The sequence below is a fragment of the Jatropha curcas genome, chromosome 7, assembly GCF_041381405.1.
Source record: "Jatropha curcas cultivar XTBG-Jc1 chromosome 7, XTBG_Jcur_1.0, whole genome shotgun sequence".
NCBI lineage: Eukaryota > Viridiplantae > Streptophyta > Magnoliopsida > Malpighiales > Euphorbiaceae > Jatropha > Jatropha curcas.
In genome coordinates, this window is record NC_143157.1 from 24,335,767 (window position 1) to 24,355,507 (window position 19,741).

Genomic DNA, 19,741 nt, shown 5'->3' on the forward strand with positions numbered 1-19,741 from the left:
TACTCTCGAATATAAGGATTTTTATTAATTTAATGGGATAATAAGAGAGACATTTTATTTTATCAAATTATTGTAACTCATTGATTCTCCTAATGAATTAAAAGGAAAAAAAAAAAAGTTCATTAATGAATAAAATATCAGAGCCCATTCCAACTCAATTCTCTGAAGCCCAACCCAAAATTTGTTACACTAACCGTAAGGCCCAAGACAAAACCGACTTCGCATGTCCTCTCCCAATATAAAGCCATCCTTACCCAAACCTCTGTCGCAAATTCCCTTACCCTTCAATTGCTTTTGGGATTCGGAATTGTATAGACTCTAGTTCTTTTCTCTCGGGCTTTCAAATATTCTCAGATCCGGTCGTCCTTTCTTTCGATTAACCTAATCCACAATATGATGCAACAGCCCGGAGCCGGTGTAGTCCCTCAACAGATGCCGACGGATCAGCAGTACCAACAGCAAACGCAGCAGCAGTGGATGATGCAACAGCAGCAGCAGCCTGTTCCACCTCCTTCTGGTTGGACCCCGCCGCCTGTGCCTCCCCCGACTTACGGCGTGGCTCAGCCACAAGCTAGCGGCGATGGAGATTCCGCCGAGATCAAGTCGTTGTGGATCGGAGACTTGCAGCAGTGGATGGACGAAAATTACCTTTTAAGCATCTTCTCTTCCACTGGGGAGGTAATCTTTATAGATTAGTTTCAAGTCTCTATGCGTTTCATGTTTTTAGGTTTGATTTCTAGGAAGTGGATTTTGTTTTTTTAGATGCAAAAGGGTATAATGTTTTTTCTTTTGACGGCAAGTATATTATGCCGTAATTTACTGAATATGGGTTTTACATGAAAATTGTGATATTTTTCTACTATGGCTATATGTATAATGCATGTGTATATAAATAAATGAACTGGATTAAATGTGAGGCAGCATTTTATATCTGTAGCGATGACCTTGATCTAGGTGGATGTGAATCTGTGTTGATTTCAATTCTTTCTATTACTTGCTTTTTTTTTATGAGAAAAAGCAAGAACGTGTTAAACGAACATATTTCCTTTAGAGTAAGGAAATTTACAAACGTGTACTTAGTTATCTTAATGCGATTGGATTTTAATATTATTGTCGGTGTCTTGCAGGTTGTTTCAGCTAAGGTTATTCGGAATAAGCAGACAGGCCTTCCAGAGGGTTATGGTTTCATTGAGTTTGTTAGTCGTGCAGCAGCAGAGAGGATCTTGCAGACATATAATGGTGCCTTGATGCCAAATACTGACCAGACTTTTCGGCTGAATTGGGCCACTCTTGCGGCTGGTGAAAGGCGGCAAGATGATGGTCCTGATTTTACAATTTTTGTTGGAGATTTGGCTGCTGACGTCAATGATTACCTATTACAAGAAACATTTAGAAATGTGTACACAACTGTTAAAGGTGCAAAAGTTGTCACTGACAGGCTCACTGGACGCTCTAAGGGTTATGGATTTGTGAGGTTTGGTGATGAAAATGAACAAAGACGAGCCATGGTTGAAATGAATGGACAGTATTGTTCCACTAGGCAAATGCGGATTGGGCCAGCTGCTACAAAGAAACCTGTAGTACAGCAATTTCAGAAAGGTATGCCATATATTTGTCTTTATTAATCTAGGTAACGTTGTTGAATGGGAACGTAGCTGTTTGATTTTTATGTGTGGAATGTAGCTGATTGCTTGAATTACTTTACTTATTTGCTCATTTTTCAATTGATTTTGTTCAAACAGTGTTAATTTGCTGTGCTTCCAGTTTTGATCTTGAAGATAGATGCAATATGAAAAGTCATTTCCTTCCAGTACTTACCTTTGTAAACTTGGGCACATTTAATTCCCGTTAAAACATGCATAATCTTATATAAACCTCATGTTGTCTTAAAGCAGGACACCAAGAGGCTCTCATTTTCGGGGGCCTGGAACTGATTTCAGCTGAAATGATTCCACTTAAATGCGTGGCCTCATTTTAGGTCAGTTACTTTGTTTACGTCATAAGTTTACTTAATTTTCTTGTGGCGATTTGCTACATTCCAGAATTACATTTTCAGTTCCTTACATTCTAAGTTTTACCGCTCAAGTTAAATTTGCACCTTCTTTTTATCCAAAGAATAGTTTACTTCCTTTCCAGTATACCTTAATTTATGTTTTATAATAAGATACGTCATTTATTTCTTCATGTTTCAGTTACTTTGCAACTGTTTATTTATGGGCTGCACCTTTAGATTTTTATAAATTTTATTTGATATTCTACCTCATAAAGGATCTTAGCTTTGAATGCTCATTCAAAATGCTAGAAATCAGTTGGAGTAATCATACATAAAAGATGTTTCTATTTGGCTGGTGATTACTTAAGTTGCCCCTTCTTAGATTTGTAGTTGTTCTACAGCACTTCAGTCTCCTCCACCCTTCTTTTTTTTATCCGCAAGATACTTGCTTTCCTATAGCTTCTTTTACACAACTGTTAATTATTGATCTGGACTTAAATTTTGAAGTTGTGACTTTATAACATCAAGGAACTAGTGTGAGGATCATTATCTCCCAGATATTTTAGTAAGATGTGATAAAATGAACCTAATGAACCTAATCAACATGAAGTATGGGATGAAATGATCATTCTGTTCATATTGATTGGATGCAAAATTAACTATTAATGTTATGTGGTGACAATTTTCTTAATTGCCTAGTAACTTAAATTCTGTTGAGGCCTCTCATTTGGTTTGAACTTTGGACATGTTATGGTTTTGACTTCTTTTGGCTAAAGGTACTCTCTCCTAATTGCATCCAATCTTTTTTATGCTTTATACTTCTTTTGGCATATAGAATACATGTGCAATACAGAATATCTGAAACTATACTTCTATCTTCTTGATGTCCATCCCAGCTCTTTGGTTATTGTGTGGTTGTAAGATAGATGTTTATTGTTATTGTGTTTGCTTAAAATGTGGTCCTGTCTGATTATTATCTTAAGGAAATTATGTGTAATCATTTTAAGTTGAATTTTCTACTTCTCTGGTTTTAACTGTTTTTCTTAATTCTGTTAAGTTGCCTGAAAACAGTGGCAATGGGATGCTGTTTGTAATTGGTGCACTTGAAAATTATTATTTGTGGTTGTTTATAGCTATGGTAACTGATTGTGCGATGTTTTGCAATGATATTCTCTAAATTGTTGTCTTTATCAGGGACAGCACTAGTTCTTTGTTTTTTTGGGTGGGGGATGATGGTGATCACATTGTTAGTGATCATGTTGTGCTCATACTACATGTTTCTTCCATGTTAAGAACTTCCAGCTGTCCTCTGGCATCTTTGAGGCTACACTCGATTTATGCATGACTTTTATTTTTCCATTATGATTCTATTCCCTTTTTATTTTATGTTTATTCCTGGTTTGCAGCTCCCTTTCAGAATACTCAAGGAAGCCAGGGCGAGAATGATCCAAATAATACAACAGTGGGTAGTTTGTTTTACTGTTGAAATAGGTTGCATCCCAGTCGAAACAGTCAACTTATTACTTCTCTTGAGTGCAGATATTTGTTGGGGCATTGGATCCTAGTGTTTCAGATGAGCATTTGAGACAAGTGTTTAGTAAATATGGGGAGCTAGTGCACGTGAAAATACCTGCGGGCAAGAGATGTGGGTTTGTTCAGTTTGCTAACCGGTATGTGAAAATAGCTGCTTAAAATGCTGTTTCATACTTCTTTTCTTGCTATTGTGTATGGGTCCGTGATCTGGATATTTTTCTTTTTAGAGCCTGTGCGGAGCAAGCACTGTTGATGTTGAATGGAACCCAGTTAGCAGGACAAAGTATTCGACTTTCATGGGGGCGTAGTCCTTCAAACAAACAGGTTTTGTAACCTTCAAAATGTATTTGGTTTCCAGTGCTCATTTTCATGTATTTTGCAAACTCAAAATGGATCCATTTTTATATCCAGGCATCGGCTGATCAAAGCCAGTGGAATGGTGGATATTATGGATATGCACCGGGATATGAATATGGATATGCTCCTCCCCAAGACCCTAACATGTATTATGGTGGCTATCCTGGATATGGGAACTACCAGCAACCAGGAACTTACCAACAGCCGCAGCAGGTCTACCAACAACCGCAGCAGGCAAGTTGAACTTGAGCTGCAAAAGTTGATTGTTAAATCAATTAAATTAGAGTATAGATCTATTGGAACACTTATAAAAGGAGGTTTTTGTTTAAAACCATACTGCAAACATATTTTTCTGATGACGCATGTTCAAGCTTTGTCATTTATGTTGTATATTATTTCGGTTTTTATATGCTTGATTATTGTGCAGTGATCTAGTTTTCTGTTACTGGATGAAGGACGAGGACTGGCCCTAATCCTTAGCATCACAACTTGAGGTTGCAGTTTGTTCAATCCTGGCAGGCTGTTGAACAATGCTTCTTGGTGTTTGGAACTAGGCTTTTCAATGCCGTTTTGTTTTTAGGCGTTAGTTTTAAATGGATATGGGTAGTGTGTGTTGAGGCATCATGCAGTGAGCATTACTGCACTCCAATATTATTGTGATACACAATGGATTTGCCATTAATTGCTGTTGTGCTGTGTGAATGCAACTTTATACTTTTAATTACTATGTTATTGTGCTGACTTTGCATTTGCATGGTCTCTTGTTTTTCTTTTTTCTCGAAAAAAAAAAAATCCAATTGATTTTCTACAACCCGGAAGAAAGGAGAAACGAACTTTTAACTTTTTTATGGGGCTGCCGCCTTGGTTGATTGCAGGTGGAAGTTGAATTGTCGATGGTTTTAAATATGGGTGGCATTTCATTTTAGTTAGTTTTGCTTTAACCTCGATGGAAATATCATCTTTGTTAAAAGAAAGAGTATATGACACATGCAATTTAGAGACTGAATGTTACAGCTGAATTGGGGGAAAATAAAGTTACGAGTGGCCAACTATTTAGAGGAAAGCGTCTATGGGGTTATTTTAGTCATAACGTCATTTTAGTGGTAAAAAATTTTCTATTCGTTTTATTTTGTTTGTTATTTAATATTTACATTTTATAATTGTTCATTAAATAAAATATTTTTATTAATATTTTAATAAATTAAAGGTAAAAAATGATAAATGATTTTTTTTAACTAAATTTTTAATGTTTATATTTTGTCAAATTATCCTACAAAATGAAAAGGAGTATTCTCTTCTCCTAATATGGGTTTGTCATTCAGTTCTTGAGATTAACAAAATTTAATTGATACATTTTCATTATATGTTTATCTTTATTCTATATTTTGGAAAAGGAAATCCTCACATAATAAAATTTAAAATGATGCAAATTTTGTAATTATATCTTAAAAAATAATGAATTTCTTGCGATTTACTATTATTTATTATTTGTATCTTTTAACCCGAGCCGTGAAATGTAAATCAATAGGTTTTCCTCGAAAGAAGATAGGAACGAACTTATTACACAAACTGCACCATGTGAATCCCTTCATTTTTTTCTGGTTGATGTTAAAGTTTTCAACATTTACTGTGACAACTAATAATTGAAGCAAAACGGATTACCCAGAAAATTAAATTAATAGAACCAAATGACAACTTTTTCCTGGCTTATACACTCTCCACCTTACTGACAAAAAAAAAAAAAGAAATTGGAACATAGTATGGTCATGTATTCCAGATGCTAGAAAGGGTATAAGAACTACCGACTTGTGATTGCATCAGGCAAAAAAAGAATCCATGGAATCTGTGAGTTCACATAGAGTTCAGTAACTTGAGAGCTAGAGCTTCTTGCTCTGCTAGAGAAATAGAATCAGTATTCACTAGGTTCTCTCTCTTCCCTACTGCGTTACCATCGTCATTGTCGCTATCAAAATATATCTTCGTCCTCTTGCGGTTCCTGTCACCTATTCTTTCCCCCTCTGACCCAGAAAGATCATCTTCATTATCCTCTTCCTTTTCTTCTGCAGTCTGTTTCTTCCGCTTCATCTTTTCCTTGGTTCGTTTCTCCCGGCGACGCTGGCGGTCCAGAAGCTTATCCTCTTTGTCTGCTTGTTTTAAATCTTCCCTTGCCTTCTTATAATATTCCTCTCTTTTGCCTACAAAATAGACAGATTAAGCAAATGACACAGATATCTAATGTGAGATCACAAACTGTCAACCTGACCATCCCCAGTTGATTTGGCTAGGAAGAAAAGCTCAGCAAATGCATTTGAGGAACTAACACTTCACCAACAACTACTCGTATATACACATAGATAATGAAAAATGATCAGATAATTGGTTATTTTGCAGCTGCAACACAAGTAGAACCATTCAGGGGCTGTTCATGGTTGACAATTTAGAACTATCAGTATTTACCTTGATCAAGTAGAGATGAAATATCGACATTCCTGGCATCACCTATCCTTGCAAGTGGAGGACGTGTATTGCCTTCCTCATCAAAGACAACCTTTTTTCCTGACGGCCTATGGATATTAATCTTCAACTTCTTTTTCTTCAAAACTCGAGTTGCAGGTCTGCAAAACAATTAAAACAAAGATTATATATATATTAGAAAAACAGCCATGCAATTCTATGACAGATCACAACAGGATACCCCATGCAATTGTATAAATTTTAACTGGAGAATCATCATTCGAGTTAAACTTGAATATTCAACTTTTTGCATGCTGTAACCTTTATATCTAAGGTTCATATCTAAACATAAATATTCTATAAAAGTTTCATACATGACAGACTCAAGTTCACTTGCTTTTGGTTCACTTCCACATTCAGAACCCTTAGCTAGCAGAAGTTCACTTTTTCCCACAGTTTCTTCCCCAAAATCACCAATATCTAGCTTCTCTGAATGTCCTCCCGAATCTTTTTCACTGAATCCACCACTTGCTGGATCTGCATTATCCTCATCATGACTGTCCAATTCAATTTGTACTTTCTTCTTTCCCTTAATTTTCTGATTCAGAAAACGGAGTTTCGGTGTCATCGGTAGACCCATTGAGGCAGAAAATTCATCAATTGGTAGCTGCATTACATCAAACACCTCCTTGTCTTTTTGAATATAGATGGACCGGATATATGTTATGAAGGCCCTTTTAGCCAAGTCCTGCATATCTTTATCTTGGACCAGTAAAGCTGACAATAAACCAGAAACTGGTTGCAATCTTTTAGTGTTTGCCTGAAAATTAGCAGACAGGAAAAAAAGCATGGTTAGTATCAATCAGTTGATGATGACAAGGAATTGGACATTATAAATGTGAGATCAAGCTAAAAAAAAAAAAGAAGATGAATGATTGAGATGATTGTTCTTTTCTTTTTCTCTTTTTAGTTAAGTCGCCTACCTTGATAAACTGTATAGGTACTTTTGCTTCTTGTAATTTTTCAAGCATTTTCATTTCTGAAGGTGTCAAAAATAACACCGACCTTCCTCCAGATTGATAGCGAGCAGTGCGACCAACCCTATGTATGTAGGATGCAACATCTTCAGGACAGTCCACCTATTGAAATCAAATAGTTTTAAGAATGAATTGTACATTTTCCACTTCATGAAAATCAAAATTAACCAATTTCTGACCTGGACAACCCAGTCAACTGCCTTATTAAAATCAAGGCCTCTTGATGCCACATCAGTTGAGAAGAGAACTGAACGCTTCTCACAGAATTGGGAATAGATTACCATCCTTTTCCCTTGCTTCATTTTTCCATGAAGACACTTCAACGGAATCCCAGGCCGCAATTTCTTAAATGCTTCATAGACAAATTTCACCTGTAATAACACAGAACTCTCAGGCTATAGAGAAGAGTAAAACCTAGAATAAAAAATTATAATATACACAAAAAACTTGGAAACAAATAAGTTGTAGACCTTTGGGAAAAAGGGGGGAAAATGGGAGAAGCAAAAGAAGCCTCGTTGTTTTTGATAGAAAGGAGCATCTTATTACAATATAGAGTTGCCTCGTGATAGACCACATACAAACATGTTCAGACATACTGAATTTCAAAATGATTAATTCCCGTTTTTTGCATTGCTTGGGAAAAGTTGCAAAATTTCTTGAATCTGTTTTGAATAATTTAAAGCAGGACAATATGTAAGGAAGTTTAGATAATGTAAAATTACGATTTTAAAGTAGGCTAGATCAACTCATACCTAGGGTTAAGAATTCACCAAGAGTCATGACCACCAGGAGAACACCATAGTCATAATAAGCAACAACATTTGCTGCCCTACTACTAAACAGAACGTCAACTACCATAATACCATTAACATCATTGCTAACACCAGTGCCACCACTAGTAAGCGTAACACCATCATCATTATTATTACTAAATCCTTTAAAAATAATCAACTAACAAAGGTTTGAAACTTTAGAATCATTATAATATGATTTGCAGACAATATAAATGATCAGTTTACATCATCAGAAACAGTTGTTGTAAGCAATAACACCAGTAGATCTAAATGAGGGAGTACTCAAACAATCGAAAGACATAAATTTTGGAAACAAAGGAACATACTAGATTACAGTAATGTAATTGTAAAGTAAATGATTTATATACAAGTGACAATCAGAATATACTAAGTGAGCAAATTTGAAATATGGAGCCATAGTCACTCCTAGCATAATCATGCACAAGATCAAAGTGACCTTAGCAAATCTGTCATCCAGAGACTACATTTTTGTCTCATTTACAAAAAGATGTGAAATTACCTGTTTGCAGCTTGAAAGAAATACCAGAATCTTCGAATTAAGATGTGCCTTAATAAAACTCCATAACATGTCCAGCTTTTGCTCAAGAGGAACTATCATTGCAGTTTGCTGCAAGCGACTGGGAGTTGCTGTTGTAGATTTCTCATGCACACCAACATACTCTGGATCCTTTAAACTAAGCCGTGCAAGATCATGAACAGATTTTGTTTGAGTTGCAGAGAAAAGCAAGGTTTGTCTATGCTGAGGTAGCTGTGAAACAATTGCATTCAAAGCCTTCTTAAAGCCAACATCAAGAATCCGATCTGCCTCATCAAGGACTAAAACCTGTTTCCTAGCAACAAAATTACACCCAAATCAGCTAGAAAGAACAGGATATTCAATGCAACTTACCCAGCAAACAAGGCTCACCACCCATGAGAGGCTATCGTAGAAAGGGCAGGAGCAAGAAGAGCAAGAAGAAGTTGGTCATAACGATTCAAAAGGCAGAGGAAAACAAGACAATAATACACGCTCATTCATTCAAGTGTATGAATAAACCCAATAATAGCATGGATATAAATTGACACCAGGGAAATAATAAAAATAGAATGTATGCTTCAGATCACCATGATGTTTCTGATGAGCCAGCAAGGCACCACAAATAGACACGACAGCAATTTACAGACCTTTTGTTCTTGTATCCGTGGTTTGTAGAAGAAATTTATTATAAGATAAAAAGGAAACCAAGAAGCATAGATACAAAATGAATTGTGAAAAATGCAACTGTGACCTGAAGTTGTGAACAATCAAAATTTGGAGTCTCATCCATGTGCTGAAGAAGCCGACCAGGAGTACAAACCAAAATATTCAGCTCATTAACCCGCTCCTTCTCAGTATCAACATCCTTGCGGCCACCAATTAGGAGGCCAGCACTAAAATTATGGTATTTTCCTACAGCTTTCAATACATCAAAAAGTTGACCAGCTAACTCCCTTGTGGGAGATATTATGATGCTGCCTACCCCGTCTTGAGGTCCCCATCTCTCTCTATGTAACTTCTCCAGAACCTGAAATACAATTAGACATATTAAGGGGTAAAAAAGAAGGGAGAAAGAAGATTCCTTCATGCAGTTATTAAGAAATGCTTCGACTAACTAATGCATGGTTCAAGGCGAGATAAAAAGACAATATTCATTCACATTTACCTACCAGAAATTAAAATTAGAAATCAAAATAATTCCAAGTAACCACATTATGCGTTCTAAAATTACTCATACATAAGGTCTTCTGTTCCCTAAAAATCAATTAACAAATAACTACAATCATAAATGCATATGAATAGATATGAAAGAAATTATCCTAATCATAACAAAATGCCCTTTCACTTATGCAAACCAAAAAATAATAGCGCAGCTGCCAAATCCAGAAAATGAGTTCCCAAATTTTAATAAAGAAAAAGAGAAGAAGAACTCACAGGTATAACAAAAGCCAAGGTCTTTCCAGACCCAGTTTTAGCAGCACCAAGAATATCTCTCCCACAAAGCGCATGAGGCAAGGAGGCTCTCTGTATCTCAGTCATGGAAACATAATGAGCTTTCTTCAATCCATCTATTGTTTTCTTCGATATAGGCAATTCGCTGAACTTGGTAGCTCCTGGGTAGCGCGAGAAAGTGCCATCTGGTAGGCGTCCAATCGGAGCATCAGATGGAAGAGGTGGAAGAGCCAAAGGATTAGACCCGGATTCAGGTTTTTGGGACTCGATCCATTCATTCAATAACGAAATTTCTTCCACTTCTACTACTCTGCGCTGCTTGCGCTGCGTTCTAGACTTGGATTTCGGCTTCCTCATTTCGTTTGTTGTTGATTGGGAGTATGGATTTTCAGTGTTTAAGATAGAAAACAGAGATTTACGGTTAGATATTAAAGAGTGTTTGGTTGATCGGAGAATAGGAATCGGAAAAGATGACAAGTCAGGCGAGTTAGCTCACAGACAGAGATGGAGACATTACCAGAGGGTTTAGGGTTTTTGCGGAGGTTTTATTATTTTAAGAAAAACAAAAAAAAAAAATGGCTAGTAACATTTTTATGCCACGTCAGTGGCCAGTTTTAGAGATCTTGACAAGTGTCTATTTTGGATCCACGATTTTTAACCGCAAGTAATTTGTACAAACGACAATCAATCCAGAGGGATAAGTTTCCCATCCGTTAGCAGACGACAGGATGCGTTTTTTTCTCGTCTGATTTTCTGTCAAAAACGGCAAAGAACAAATTTCTAAATTTCAATAACCCAAATACAAAAACTTCAAAAATCCTAATCCACTAATCAACAATGCCTTCTAGTACAAGCCCTTTATAAATGAGTAATTCAATAGCAACATAATTAGTGAGGAAAAACTAATCTACTAATTATTTTCACATTTAATTATTTATACTATTTCACTTTAAATGTATTTTTAAAGTTGTTTTCTTAATATTCTAAAATGACAATTTGAAATAGAATAAAATAAATAATTTTAAAAAATACTTATAATGGAAAGAACTCATTTTACACTTAAAAGCTTCCCTTAAGAGATTGATACGACACGAAAGAATTAAGAAATTAATTTATTTTTAGAAAGAAAAATGACCTATAATTTATAAATTAAAAATTAAGAAATTAATTTATTTTTAGAAAGAAAAATGACCTATAATTTATAAATTATAGTAGATGAATAAGAAAAGCAAATCTTAGTAATTAATTTTTTATTTAGTAATTAATGAATCTAATAAGAAAGTTGTTTCATTAGAAACGTAATGCATTGGAATGATTAGCAAAGAGCACTTGTAGAGTTGATCACCATGATTTAGATCATAGATTTGATTTCCGCTTCTTTGCCTTCGAGAGCGAGTATAAATTAGTTAGATTTGTGGACCGTTAAACGTACAAGAGCTTGGATGCCTAATGCAAATATCAAGAAAATACATTGAAAATAATAAAATTTACATTTTTTTTTTGAGATATAATATATTGATATTAATATTAGGTTTTTGTTTTCAATAAAGAATCAAATGGAAAACAATAATGATAATAAGGTATATTGCAGTACTTTTGAAAAGTGAAATGACTTATAATTTAAAACAATGGAAAGTAAAATAAGCCGATCTTTGCAAAACGCGGGAGCAAAATTTTAACAAATGTAATTAAAATGTAAGGAAATACTAATATGCCCTTCTTTATCTAGAATGATTAGTGATTAGAAAATATGTGAATAAGTATATTGTTGAAATAATATTAATTACTTCTTTTCAAAAAAAAAAAAAAATTTTTTTCAGTTCTCCTTAATCAAGGTTTTCATTTTCACAAAGATTTAAGAAAATACTGATAATATAGTTAAACCAAATTTTTTATTTAATTTTTCTCGAATACACATTTTCATTCCGCTACAAGTGTCCTTTAAGGTAATTGCGTGACAATTGAGGAAATTGTTAAGCAACTTTAATTTTTTTTTTTTTTTTGTAGTTTAATTATCCATTTACTAATTCTCTGGATAATAATGTTTAACAAAAGACAAGGGTAAAGTTGAGAAAAAAAAATTGTACTTTTTGAATATTCTAAAATGAAATGAAGTGGGAAAAAAAAATTAAAAATGGGAGATAGCTAACATCGTTGATCTATATTTCAAAAATTTTAATTGGTAAAAGATATAAAATTAATTTAATTGGTCTTCTCACAAATATAAAAAATATTCAAATCTTCTCAATATAAAAATTTTTATTTTTATTATATAGTTTGTCGGATTATTTTGACGTGTCTCACATTGAATAAAAAAAATTAACCTTTAATTTGAAAAATAGAATTTCCGAAGGTGCAAATTTCTCTGTTTTATGGTTTGTATATAAAGTAAATGACAAGAAAACCGCCTTAAAAAAGAAAAGAAAACAGAGAAACGATCGCACAGTAGGAAACGCATTACCAATTCTCTGTCGTATCTTTGTTTCAGCACTAAACAGAAACAGGACATTACTCACTCCTTAGATCTTCCCTTTAATACAAAAAGATTTTGCAAACGCCATTCGTGAAACCTCTTGCGTCTGTTGATAGATATATTCGAAGCTTTTATAGAGAGATTTTAATTGGAAAGAGCGAGATAGAGAATAGGCTGATGGGTTATAAAAACAGAGCAGAAACAGAAACAGAGAATTGTTTAAGCGACGCTTTGTTGTTTGCTACCATGTGCATAATTGGACTCCCCGTTGATGTCCATGTTAGGGATGGCTCTGTTTATTCTGGAATCTTCCATACTGCCTCTGTTGACAAAGACTACGGTGCGTTTTCTTTTCTTTTTTTGTTTGCAAATCCCTGAATTTATAGTGGCCTCTGTTTTTTGGATTAACAATGTATATGGGTTATGGTTTTTATGAGGAATTTGTACCCCGGTTTTAGATTTGGTTGAGAAACTAGATGATATTGTTTAGTTTGGATGGGATCAGATTGAATTGCGATCTGGGTTTATGCCAATCCTGGATAATTTTTCCTCAAGACAATCTGAAATTTCAAAATGGGGATTTTTTTTCTTCCAAAATTTCAGTAATTTAATGGAGTTCTGTTCTGTATATTGTGTAGGTATTGTGTTGAAGGAAGCTAAACTGACTAAGAAGGGGAAATATGATGCAAATGTGGCTAATGGGAGTGTGATAGAAACGCTTGTAATTCTTTCAGGTGATCTTGTTCAAGTTGTTGCCAAGGTGAGCCACTTTTTCTATTTTAGATCCTCGTTTGTAATGTGGATTCAACATTGAACAATCTGTCCAATATGTGTGGGGATTTGTCTATAGGAAATTCTATTCGCAGCTGACGGTATCACGGGAAATGGAGCTAGCGATGATGTAGAAGCTTCTGTGGCCAATGTTTCCTCTTGTGAGGTTGTAATGTGTGAGGCAAAGGAATCTAATAGGTCTGATGTGGACAAAAAGAAAATTCACCTGAACAGGTATTGCCTCGCATGAAGTTGGATTATTGATTACAGATTTTCAAATTTGTTTGCTAATGCTAATAAGTTGAAGCTTTGTATTAGGTTACCTTCTTCATCTTTTTTGTATTGTTTTACTCGTTAGCTTTTAAGTGCGGGTGCAGAAAGCTTATCTTATTCATGCTTTACTTATGACTAATATTGCATTATTTTAGGCATGCTTTACTTATGATAAAGATTGCATTAAATTATGTACTTGTGAAGGTAATTCCAATTGAGATGAAAGGACGGAATAATTAGTGGAATTTCTCATTGTAGGTATGATTACATCAGAATTGATGACCTCATAATGCTAAAACTTCATGGCCAAACAACATCTTCCTTATTGATGTCTTTGAATTGCTGCCAACTAAATTTCTTTTACAAATTTGAAGCCAACTATGGACATCCATGTTACTGGCATGCTCTTTCATTCAGAAATTCAGAAAATTACAACTGAGATCTTTAGTACCTAAGACTATACTTTTAGTGGACTATATTAAATGGAACGATGTACTTACTGTACTTGTTGCAGTAGGATTTCAACCAAAAACAAGAATAATTCTGATAACGGTCTCATGCCAACAAAAGCTGGGAAGGAGGAAGGGAGAAAAATTTCAACAAATCATACAGAAACTGCCACAGAAGTTGAACATGGGAAGATAAATGGGGTAAATATCTTAAAGGTAAAGTTCATTTGACCTATCTAGATCTTTTTTTTTTTTTTTTTGGTTTAATAGGGAAAGTGTTTTTACAAGCATGTCCTGGTATTCAAAATTAGTTTCTCTTCAATATCGGAATTGTGATGAGTATCTGGGTTATGAAAGACAAACTACTCGCTGAATTAGGTACCTAATATATTGAGTACCAAACTTGTTTTTTAAGACTGTTGGGCTTGCTCTAAAGCCTCCTATATCCTAAAATAGATCAAATCAAATGGTTTGGCTTATCTGATGAATTGATATATAGCCCAGTTGGTCTTGACTCCTCAGTGCTAGTATATAGCTTAAATGAGCCAACATGGAAATCTAATTCCTCAAATGGGAGTATAGTGGCACACTTTCTAGGATGTTTTTTTCATTTTTTTGTATGCGTGCGTGCACATGTGAGAGTGAGGGAAATATTCGTATCCGTCAGTTGTTCTTTTTCTAAAAAGGATTTATTTGATTTACCTTTCTCATTGCAGAGTGAAGAAGCATCAGATGCCTTAGTTATTGGAAGGTACAATTTACATACCTTCTCCAAGTTTTAGTGCAATACTTAATGGTTTTACTGATGGCTGCACTTAGCTTTGGTTCTTAGCATTCTGTGGTTTCGTACTGGCATTATGGGAGCTTGCAGATTCTGGCATGAATTTTCTGCATATTTTCTATATTGCTAATTATTGCTATTCGTTTTTTAAGACATATAGCCAAAGTGGTGTCTATATTCAGCAATTGATTTGGTTTTAAATAATTACCTTAGAATTATTTTTCATTTAAATTCTTTCTAATTTCGGATTCCTATCTATTATTTTTCTGACAGACAGATTGGAGATGATGAGTCTCAGAGGGAGCAGGATCATCAGAAAAAGAAGTTTGGGCTTCAAAGGAAAACGAGTGTATGTCATTACTGCAACAAGTTATTTCCTTGTATAGGATATTGGATAACTAAGATTAGAAAGTGATCTTTGTAGATATTTATCTATTCAATTGTTTTATGCAGGATGATGAAGATCAAAGCTCAAGTTCAATCTGTAAGTTCAATACCCACAGCTGATGGCTTTTCTTGTTTTTAGTATTTGATTTGGCTAAATCCATTAATAGGCCCCACCTTTTGCTGTTGGGCTCTTGAACCAAAGTTTTTGCTATTGACCCCCTAAACTATTTTATTTCATGCATTGAGATTTGAGCCCCTAATTAGCCAATAACATGTGAATATTCATTGTTACCATTACCAAAAAAAAAAAATAAATAAAAATAAAAATAAAAAATCCAGTATATGCCCCTAATTTTGCTAATTGTACCATTGGATGTCAATTATTGGAGCTTGTGTATTAGCTTGGTAGAGAATAAGATACCATTTTTCATGTATAGAAGTTTTTTATCACATGAACTAGATGACAATCAACAACCACTATGGGATGGGCTCTCAAACTAAGTGTTACGTGGTGTTGAAAACTTAAAATTTCTATTGGGTACTTGCTATATCTAGTCTATGGTTGTTTTAACATTACATATCGTATGACAAGATGCATTTAAAAATCATTATTTGCCACTCGAGTTTGAGCCCCTAATTTAAAAATCAATGTTCAATCTGGTTGTATCTTCCTTTAATAGTTTATTTTACATGCAGCTGGCTCATGCCTGTCAGAAGCAAAGGCTGCTGAGGAAGGGCAAATGATGGTGAAGCTGTTACCTAATGGCGTATCTTGTGATCCAACTCCTACATTTGTTAAACTAGACAATCAGTGCTGTGTAAGGTCTGCTTCTGCAGGCACCTCCTCTCCAACTGCTGTGTGTTCAAGTATCTCCACTGCTTCCAGTCCACTGATCGAATTTGCCTCAGATTCGCATTCTGTTTCATTAGCTTCTTCAGCTGACATGGTCTCTATGCAAAGTTCAGAATCCACTAAGAGCTCTAAGGTTATAATATTGTCTAATTCCCTTTATCTCATCTTACCTTCATGAGTGATCTAATTTATACACCAGCTGATTGATTCTAATGCCTTGTCAAAAACCATAAAAAAGTTCTTTTTTATTAATTGTTCTTACACAAAATTGTTAGGTAATGTTATAGTTTCTTGGGAGTTCAGAATATTATTCCATCATGTCCCATAATCAAGATTATATTACATAATCTGAAATTATGTTCATTTCAGGAGTTCAAGCTCAATCCCGGAGCAAAAATTTTCTGTCCATCTTTTGCCAGTCCAGCATCAGCCAGTGCAGCAGTGCCAACAGTCACAAGCATGGCTTATGTGCCAAGTCACTCTCCCATGGTACCTGTTGCTACTGTCACTCAGCCAGAAGTTGGAATGAGCCCTTTTGTGCCTCGACCATCTGTCCCTGCTAAATTTTCTCCATACACTAACTTGGCAACCGTAAATGGTGGCAGTGGTCCTCAATTTTCGCAACCTGTACGTACAAGTGAACTCAATGTGTCTCATATATTGAGTATTTTCTGACATGAATTCAGATTATGCTTTTAGGCTGTCACCAAGCACATTACTTGTCCAAATGCCAACACTTTTCTGTTTCTTCTCTGAAATTTTACTTTTACATTGTTATCACTTTCGCAGATCCCACCACCTCTTGTCTTCTTTTTTTTTTTTTTTTTTCTTTTGCCCCTGTAGAAGACTTCACTCCCCCATTGTACTTATTTATTACGCAGAGGCCAGAGTCACCTTTTCCTGCTGCTTGTTCTGGAATATTGAACTGATTTGAATTATCCGAATTTTCAACATGAATTAAGAGAACACTACAATTCTTAGAGTGCAAGATTTTAATTGGCTACAAAGTTTGTTCAAAGCACTTGATAAGTTTGTGTTTTGCTTATCAGATTAGCAGTGTTAAAGCAATATCATTAATTTAGCAAATTGGGTTTTCCTTTTGAGTTCTTTAGGATTACCTGGTGGCGCAGATGGTATTACCATACATATTATGCCCAAGTATCATGACCATGTTGATGGGAAAGAGTCTATATATGTATTTTCTGCTAGTTTTAGTTCTCATAGAGTTTCTTTTTTCTATTACAGATTGTTGGACACATGGGAAATAGGACACAACCACTTAGGTATGCTGGTCAATATCATGCTGTTCAGACTGCACCAGCATATGTGCCTCCAAATTCTCAAGCTGTAAGTAAAGGAAAATCTCCAAGGATATTCTTTCTGCAGTTTATTCCTGTTTTCTATTACTCAATCAGGAGACATTTAACTTTAGTTGCTGTTAAACTTGCATTTTATGTGGTTCTAACTTCTGAATTGCTTTCTGTTTCCCATAGGTTATGGTTGGACGACTTGGGCAGCTTGTTTATGTTCAGCCTGTTTCTCATGTAAGATATTTTACTGCAAGATAATATGATTAAAGAACTCTGATGTTTGGCAGTTCCTTTAATTTAATCTAAAAATTGTATAGGTCATGGCTCATATTCGGCTGTTTCATCGACATATTAACTAGCAATTATAGATTAATATTTATTGTCCACGTGATGATATGCTACATTGTACCAGAGTTTTTACTTTTCTGATCTACTACAATGTTAGGTCTTCTCACCACCTAAAACAAAAAAACACATAAAGGTTATGTATCCTTCATCAGTTTCTGTCTGACTAACATGATATGAATCTTTAGGTCCCTATCATGAGATTTATGAACCCTATCTAATAGTAACAAATATAAAAAAGAGAAACTATTTGTAAATGCATTCAAACTACTGTTGGTCATATTTCTTTTTGTCGAGAAATCAAAGAAGCTATACAGGGGTAGGACCTCTTAAAGCTGTGAGCATGCTTCTATTAAATTAACTATGAAGACATCACAACTGCATTATCACAGAATTAATGTACGTAAATAGACATTATTGATATCAGGGTTGATCGGCTGCAGTTAATAGAAAACAAAATGCTATTTGAAAAATTTTGCACTTTATTGTACTCAAAGCTTTTTTTTGGGGGTTCCATTCTAAGAAATTTCTACTTAATTCTCTGATTGTTTAATTTTCTTTCATTTGATATGGAAGGATTTGGTTCAGAACACAGCAACTATCTCGCCTCTATCTGCTCGTTCTCTATTGACTTCGCATCAGGTCCAATATCCCAAGCACCAAGGTACGAAATAGGTTTTCATGTCTTCCGATAATCATTGTACATAGCTTGCAGGAATTTTTGGGTTCTATAGCTCATTATTTCACTAGATCCCATGGATTAGGTTGCACATATAGGAGAGCTTAGTTTTTTGTCGATGTACCTAGTCGTGCAGCTAATGGCTGATGTAAATGCTTTCACAATAATCACACATGGCTCACATATATCTGCACCAGGGGAAAACAATGACATCAATCAAGATGTCTATCTATATCAGCTAGACATAGTAACCAATTCATATATCAGAATTTGAATGTCTTGCTGATGTATGAATTGGTTCCATAAATTTTATATGGCATACACTTGAATATTTCTTGGCTTTACTTTTTATTTCTTATGAAATGTTATGTAGGACTTGCATTCCTATTCATTTCATTTGACAGTAGACATGAATCTCTTGGTGATTGTTTTCATGGAATCAATTTCTTGCAGGAAGTGCAGCAGGCCAGGCCTTGCAACTTTGTGCACCCCCACCTTTTGTAGCGGGAGGCCAACAATCATTTGCAATGCCAAGCCACATTCCTCTTCTGCAACCTCCAATCCCTGCTAATCGACCCATTCCAGTTCCAGGGTCTAATGCTCTATTTGGTGCCAAGTTTCCATGAATATATTCCTTTGCTATTATTATTTCATGATTTTTTTTCATGAATGATAAAAATTTTGGGCCATAGTCTTTTTTTTCTTTGAAAATCATATAGTATAGAGGTACTTAATTTTTGTCCCTCGTATTCAGGGTGAAGCTCTTTCTTGCTGATGTAAGACATGATTTAGGGTGGTATATCTATTACTTAGGAAAATGAGTTAAGTTTCTCCTCCCATGTTAAAAACAGAGTGAGGAGGGATGAAGTTGTGCAATATATTTGACAGACAACAGTCATAATTTTTTTGGTAAAGGTGGTCATTTGGGAAACTCATTTCATCTAGCCAGAGCCATTTCTCATGATTTCTCTGCTGGATTTGGATAATGAAACCGCTAATGGCACGCATTGTTTTAGAAAACATTGGCATTTATTTTTAAATCTTGTCGCAAAGATATTTTGTCCCTTGAACCTGTAATGGAAGAACAATTTGTCGTGTTAAAAAAAATATACTAACGAATCACGGAAAAGGCAAAAACCATCTTAACACAGTATTGAGAAGTTTCCAAGTTACATTAACTGCAGGCTTCCGGCCTGTGTTCAGCAATACGTGAGATGAATTGTGAATTAAGACATCCACCATTACAAAATATTGCCCAACAA

General features: G+C 35.0%; 3 protein-coding genes across 4 annotated transcripts; 2 read left to right on the plus strand and 1 right to left on the minus strand.

Moving 5' to 3' along the window:
• Nucleotides 1–256: 256 nt before the first annotated feature.
• Nucleotides 257–4,631, plus strand: LOC105632946 (polyadenylate-binding protein RBP45). The gene is made up of 7 exons (XM_012215413.4): nt 257–678; nt 1,128–1,599; nt 3,400–3,455; nt 3,533–3,663; nt 3,754–3,850; nt 3,938–4,117; nt 4,311–4,631. The coding sequence occupies exons 1-7, from the start codon at nt 394–396 to the stop codon at nt 4,311–4,313; spliced, it is 1,224 nt and encodes a 407-aa protein (XP_012070803.2). The 5' UTR covers nt 257–393; the 3' UTR covers nt 4,314–4,631.
• Nucleotides 4,632–5,526: 895 nt separating this feature from the next.
• LOC105632947 (DEA(D/H)-box RNA helicase family protein) lies at nt 5,527–10,709 on the minus strand. The gene is made up of 8 exons (XM_012215415.4): nt 10,141–10,709; nt 9,458–9,733; nt 8,689–9,012; nt 7,554–7,745; nt 7,321–7,476; nt 6,712–7,157; nt 6,341–6,498; nt 5,527–6,078 (listed from the first exon to the last, which is right to left on the minus strand). The coding sequence occupies exons 1-8, from the start codon at nt 10,513–10,515 to the stop codon at nt 5,735–5,737; spliced, it is 2,271 nt and encodes a 756-aa protein (XP_012070805.1). The 5' UTR covers nt 10,516–10,709; the 3' UTR covers nt 5,527–5,734.
• A 1,859-nt stretch (nt 10,710–12,568) lies between these two features.
• LOC105632948 (polyadenylate-binding protein interacting protein) lies at nt 12,569–19,414 on the plus strand. 2 transcript variants are annotated; one of them, XM_012215416.4, is made up of 13 exons: nt 12,569–12,971; nt 13,270–13,391; nt 13,482–13,636; nt 14,190–14,340; nt 14,841–14,875; nt 15,179–15,254; nt 15,359–15,389; nt 15,989–16,278; nt 16,515–16,772; nt 17,391–17,492; nt 17,639–17,689; nt 18,377–18,464; nt 18,933–19,414. In XM_012215416.4, the coding sequence occupies exons 1-13, from the start codon at nt 12,809–12,811 to the stop codon at nt 19,103–19,105; spliced, it is 1,695 nt and encodes a 564-aa protein (XP_012070806.1). In that variant the 5' UTR covers nt 12,569–12,808; the 3' UTR covers nt 19,106–19,414. The 2 variants fall into 2 exon arrangements, with proteins under 2 accessions (XP_012070806.1, XP_020534461.1); XM_020678802.3 differs by having other exon boundaries at nt 14,193–14,340.
• Nucleotides 19,415–19,741: the final 327 nt, after the last annotated feature.